Raw genomic sequence first — 6,386 nt, forward strand, 5'->3', positions numbered from 1 at the left:
GTCCAGATCCAGACACCTCTATACAAATGGACTGTTCAGAATGTCCTGCAAAGAATTTAATCAGTTTAAGTCCAGAAAGTGGTTTCGAAACTTGTACTACAACATCTGAAGAACACTAGAGTCCTCCAGAGAGTTTCAACTTTATATTAGGGTTGTTGCTAATTTTTTTGAAAAAAAAAGTGACAGAAACCACCTTTCCAACTGCATCTCTTAAGCAACGTGCTAGCCATGAATGTGGTTATCTTGGTAAAGAACCGAAACAGTAAAAACATGACGATCTTAAACTTCAAAAAAAATGATTCTGAGGACCCATTCATGAAAGTAAAGTAGAATATATTATAATGTGTGAGTAGACTACATCTGATATGTCTCTACTGGCGAAGACCTTCACTCAACCCCAAGGCTTATCAAGCCGACAAGGACACCAATGACAGCTGTATTCGCGCTACATATACATCTATATCAATATATATTAAATGTACAACAAGTGTTATGGTTTTAACAACTTTAAGCACGTGAACTGTAAAGTACTTATTATTGATTTTATTCAACCCACTTACAACTGATAATTTAACTAAGAAATAATAAGACAATATTTTAATTTTATTTCTCATTCAACATTGTTTATTTGTAAGTTCTGAGCTGCCCATCATGTACAATAACGAGTCTGTTCTTATTAGTAGGTTCTGAGTTGGCCATCATGTACAATAACGAGTCTGTTCTTGTTAGTAGGTTCTGAGCTGGCAATAATATACAATGACAAGCACGTTCTTGTTTACAGGTTCTGAGCTGGCCATCATGTACAATGACGAGTCTGTTCTTGAGAACCACTCTTTAGCTGTGGCTTTCAAAATTCTTCAGGATGAAAACTGCAATATATTTGTGAACCTAAATAACAAACAACGACAAAGTCTTCGAAGGATTTCCATTGACATGGTGAGTTGTGTGTTTCCATTGAAACAATGAGCTGTTGAAAACCAGTGAATTGCACGTGGTTAAATTTACATGTTACCATTGTACCAGTGTGTGAGTGTTCCACGTATAGATGTCGAGTATTATATACATAGATCAAGAAAAACGTGACTTATTACATTAACCTAAGAAGGTAATAATAAGTAAAAAAGTAACACTCGTTTTATATGGTTATAGTTAAAACATGTTATTGAAAGTTTAGCCTGAGGTGATAGTTAAAAACACGATAGTGAAAAGGCAAGACACGGTAGAATATCAAATAAAAGATAAGTGCAAGAAATATTAATAAATTTAAATAAACTATTTACCGTACAGGTTCTAGCAACGGACATGTCAAAGCATATGAGCTTATTAGCTGGCTTGAAGACAATGGTGGAAACAAAGAAGGTGACGGGGTCAGGAGTTCTCCTACTGGATAACTACACACAGAAAGAATCCAAGTAAGAGTTTCGAAACTAATATACTGAAAACTAACATATTTTTATTGAAGTATTTCAAAACTAGTAGAGTTATCCCAAAAACTAAATTATATTTATTGCAAGTATTTCAGTACTAGTTGAGTTATTATCAAAACTATTGGAAGCATTTCAAACCTAATAAAATAACCCTAAAAACGAACGCGAAGTTAATGAAATTACTTGATAAGTAATAGAGTTATCCCAGAAGCTAACCCATCGTAGACGATATTATTTCAAAACAATTAAACTAATCAGGAAACTAACCAACAGCTGATGGAAATATTTCAAGCTAAAGAGTGATCCAAAAACTATCCCATAATTAATAGAAATACTTCACTCTTACACTAACTTTAGTTAAAGCAAATGTTCCTAAACTAATCCACGGTTGATAATATTATTACAATGAGGTATCAAAGTAATGAAATAAACAACTGATGATCAACTAAAATAGGTAGACTGTTACATTGTTGTATCAAGATGTTGTACTAAACAGTTGATGATCATCTAATATGGGTAGACTGTTACATTGTTATATCAAGATGATGTACTAAACAGTTGATGATCATCTAATATGTGTAGACTGTTACACTGTTGTATCAAGATGATGTACTAAACAGTTGATGATCATCTAATATGTGTAGACTGTTACATTGTTGTTTCAAGATGATGTACTAAACAGTTGATGATCATCTAATGTGTGTAGACTGTTACACTGTTGTATCAAGATGATGTACTAAACAGTTGATGATCATCTAATGTGTGTAGACTGTTACACTGTTGTATCAAGATGATGTACTATAACAACAACACCTTATAATAAACCAGTAGAACTTTCCTGGAAACAGATTGTTTCGGTCTAGATTAAATGTTACGTATTCACCTGCATTTGTATTGCTTAATTTTTGGTTAGAAACTTTAAATAGGAGATTGGTGATGGTTGTTTATAAGAGGCTGTAGATAACTGGTGATAATATATCGCAATACGAAATTTCTCTCCCATTTGTTTAATAACCTGTGCTCCATATTTAAAAACATTTGGTTGTATATAATGTAAGAAGAAATACACTAGCAGTGGCCACTCGAATGGACATATTTACATTTCGATGTCCTTTTTTGTAATAGATTTTACCTACATTAGGTCTAAAGACTCTCCCCCCCACACACACACGCGTGTACATGTTTACGTTAGTAAAATTCAGATTTCGATACCAGTGGTGAACAGGTCACTGGTAGCTCATTGTGGAGTGTCGTGGATAAAAATATTAATCTCTCACTCTTATAATAATGTACAATTACAAACTGCACTTGAACTATGGCACCCGAATTATTTATTTGAGCATTCTAACCATTAGTCTACACTAATGGTATTTCTTGAGATAACAAACATTTGTCCATATTTTAGTATTTTTCGACTTAGTATATCGGCTGATTTATATCTACACCACATAAGTGGCTAATTGTTCAATAAACTGTACATCATTGTCTGGTTTTCCTGTCGTAGGTTCTCCAGAACATGATCCACTGTGCTGACTTGGGTGGTCCTACCAAACCGTTAGAGATGTATAAGGAATGGGTTGGTTTTATAATGGAAGAATTCTTCCAACAGGGAGACAAGGAGAAAGAACAAGGACTAGACATTAGTCCTATGTGTGATAGAGACAATGTTTCTGTTGAAAAGACTCAGGTAAGTAATGATGTGAAGTACTGGTGAAATTGATCAATTCATTACTTCACACGATACGTACTCTGGTGACGCTGACTTTTGTATTTGTTATGTTAATGTATAGGAGTCAATAACACGAGTGCTGTGGAAGTTAAGCACACATTCACCCTTCAAGAAAAGGATCCACCTAACGGAAGTTATCTGACTGTTACGTTTTTTCTGTGGTGTTTCAGTTTTTTAAATTCTAATCGATTTTTTTCGAAAATAAAACTATTACTCAACACTGAATAACAAAAACAGAACATAAAGTTAGATGGTAAACAATTGTTTCTGTAATTCATAAAAATATATGAAGCGAAAGTGAACTGAATGGTTCTATGGTTATGGAACAGCTATAAACCCAGTAGGAACTGAATGGTTCTATGGTTATGGTTCTATGGTTATGGAACAGCTATAAACCCGGTGTGATGAATGGTCCTATGGTTAGGGAACAACTATAAACCCAATGTGAACTGAATAGTTCTATGGTTAGGAAACAACTATAAACCCAGTGTGAACTGAATAGTTCTATGGTTAGGGAACAACTATAAACCCAGTGTGAACTGAATGATTCTGTTGTTCACGAACAACCATAAAACCAGGGTGAACTGAATGGTTCAAGATCAACTTTAAAGTCCTTGTGAACTGAATAGTTGTATGGTTCAAGAACAACTATAAAGCAGGTGTGAACTGAATGGTTCTATGTTTTAGGAAGTACTGTAAAACCAGTGTGAATTGAATGGTTCTATTGTTCAGGAACATCTATAAACCCAGTGTGAACGGAATGGTTTTATGACTCCTATACATAAGGGTTAGTACCATCTTCTGTACATAATTATTTGTACCTAAAGGTATGTACCAGCTTCTGGACCTAACAACTAATATTAAATCATGTGTCTAGATATTAGTACGAGTTCATGTATCTAGAAATTACTGTTAGTTGATGTATGTACATGATGTTCAAAAAACACATAGGTTCAAGAAGTTTTTATAGAAATGAAATAAAACACTTATAAACAGAGCGCTTTCGAAAGGTGAAACTTTTTTCTTCAGGGGCAAAATGAAAGTTTTATGTTAACTCTGTTTGACATTTCTACATGTAACAACTTTTTCTCTAACAGGTGGGGTTCATTGACTATATAGTTCATCCTCTGTGGGAGACATGGGCAGATTTAGTGTACCCTGACGCACAGAAACTTCTAGACAACCTAGAGGAAAACAGAGACTGGTATCAAAGCATGATACCTGTCAGTCCGTCGTCTAACAACCAAGACTTCAATAACCGGAGACCCAGTCAGGATTTGTCACCAGAGGGTGCAGGTGACGGGAGTCTGGCGGCAGCAGCTGAGAAAATCAAGTTTCAAATCACTACAGAAGATTAAGAGAGTCAGAGTTTAGAACCTCGATCTTCTAAAGAAATAGAATCGAATCCATTCGTTTTAATGACAGAAAGCGATGAACTTTTATTTCTACCTTCAACAAAAAAAACTCTTACTGTTAAGTATCTTCTGCAATACTACTCAGTAAATAAACTTTTCCTAATGTCATGTTGGCTGGTGTTGACTAGTAAAACTTCATAACAGTTCAAACAATTATTCAGTAGCATGAAAGATAATAAAAAGTGAAACTATGATAAATACGTTGAACGTAATCACATTCTAACTAATTTCCCACGTAACACGTTTACAGCACCCGATGGTTCAACGGTAAGCTTGTGGGCTTATAACACAAAAAAGTAGTGTTCAATCCCCGCTGTCGGACACCTTTAACACATTGTATAGTTTTTGCGCTAAAAAGAACATGAGGTGATCCATTTATCGACTTTGACTAAATATCACTAATTATAATTACTTCAAAAGTAATATTTTGGTGTTTCTTACACTATTTTTAGTGTACATGTTGTACACTATGTAATTTCTTATGTTGAAAAATTGGCATTATTTGAAGAACGTATAAACTAAATCTTTATAAAGATGAAACTTACATGAGACAGGTGGCAGCACTATTCATGTCTATAACTATCATAGTAAGAAGTTTGAATTATTGTTCTTATTTCTTCTACTTATATTTAACATGATAACTGAAAAACTAAAACAATGTTGTCAACCAGTTTCACTGAGGTGACAGTTTAAAACCGAGTACCTGCTTCTATAAGTATTATTATTAAGTAGTAGTAATTTTAATAAAATCATAATTCTAGTGTAAGCAATGTTATTAACCCTCGAAGCCAGCTTTTCAACAGTGTGGCGCTCCTTTAAAAGCTAAAATACAGTGTGAAACAGGAATTACCAGTTAATAATGGATAAACAATAAATATTGCAATTGGGACCTCACTGTATTTAAAACTTGGTTATAAGTACAACCGTCCTGTATCTATTGAAACACTGTATTGAAACAACAAGCAAACAAATAAAAACTTTAAAAAAGTAAACCTAGGGATGGCTAATATCAGTCCTTCCCAAACAATGTAAACATGATAGTAGGAATGGCTAATATCAGTCCTTCCCAAACAATGTAAACATCATAGTAAGGATAGCTAATATTAGTCATTTAAAACAATGTAAACATGATAGTAGGAATGGCTAATATCAGTCCTTCCCAAACAATGTAAACATGATAGTAGGAATGGCAAATATTAATCCTTCTGAAACAATGTAAACATCATATGTAAGGATGGCTAATATTAGTTCATTTTATAGTTGTGATTAATGGAAGACATTTTCATAATGGTGATTAATGGAATACTTTTTACCTTGACATCTTATCTGAAAAACCAGAACCTTGACCTCTCTAACTCTAACAATAATGTTTGAAGATTAATATTTATAATTTTAGATTAATTGATAGCCAGTTCATGTTTTTATGTATTTTTGAACTCGAACTTTAAGACCGTTGAGTAACAACCTTCAGTGCTCAACACTTCATTAACGGTCATTAAAGTTGACATATAAATCATAAAACGTATGTTTTGTAAGTTAAAGTAAGAAACTGCGTGATGAATTAACCTGTCTAGACCTTTAAAAACTATAACTTTCACTAGATAGTGTCGCTACTATATGTTACACCTTAAAAATATTAATTCTTAATTCCATCTCCAGGCGGAGATTTTGTTTTCCGAAGCTGCGTATTTTTCTTTAATTTTCCAAAAGTAATTAACCGGTTTGGCGAGATTAGTGTCAGACGTAAGAGAGTGTTTTCGTCTAAAGTTGGTTATGTTTCTCTTCTTTTATCTGTTCAACATTTCGTTATGATTT

General features: G+C 33.6%; 1 protein-coding gene across 1 annotated transcript; it reads left to right on the forward strand.

Moving 5' to 3' along the window:
* The first annotated feature begins 741 nt into the window (after positions 1 to 741).
* Positions 742 to 5,303, forward strand: LOC143244265 (3',5'-cyclic-AMP phosphodiesterase-like). Its single transcript, XM_076488613.1, is given in 5 exon segments — positions 742 to 936; positions 1,288 to 1,395; positions 1,398 to 1,412; positions 2,932 to 3,114; positions 4,254 to 5,303. Coding segments are annotated over 5 exon segments (747 nt in total). The 5' UTR covers positions 742 to 756; the 3' UTR covers positions 4,515 to 5,303.
* Positions 5,304 to 6,386: the final 1,083 nt, after the last annotated feature.

Source organism: Tachypleus tridentatus, chromosome 2, assembly GCF_004210375.1.
Source record: "Tachypleus tridentatus isolate NWPU-2018 chromosome 2, ASM421037v1, whole genome shotgun sequence".
NCBI classification, from domain to species: Eukaryota; Metazoa; Arthropoda; class Merostomata; order Xiphosura; family Limulidae; genus Tachypleus; species Tachypleus tridentatus.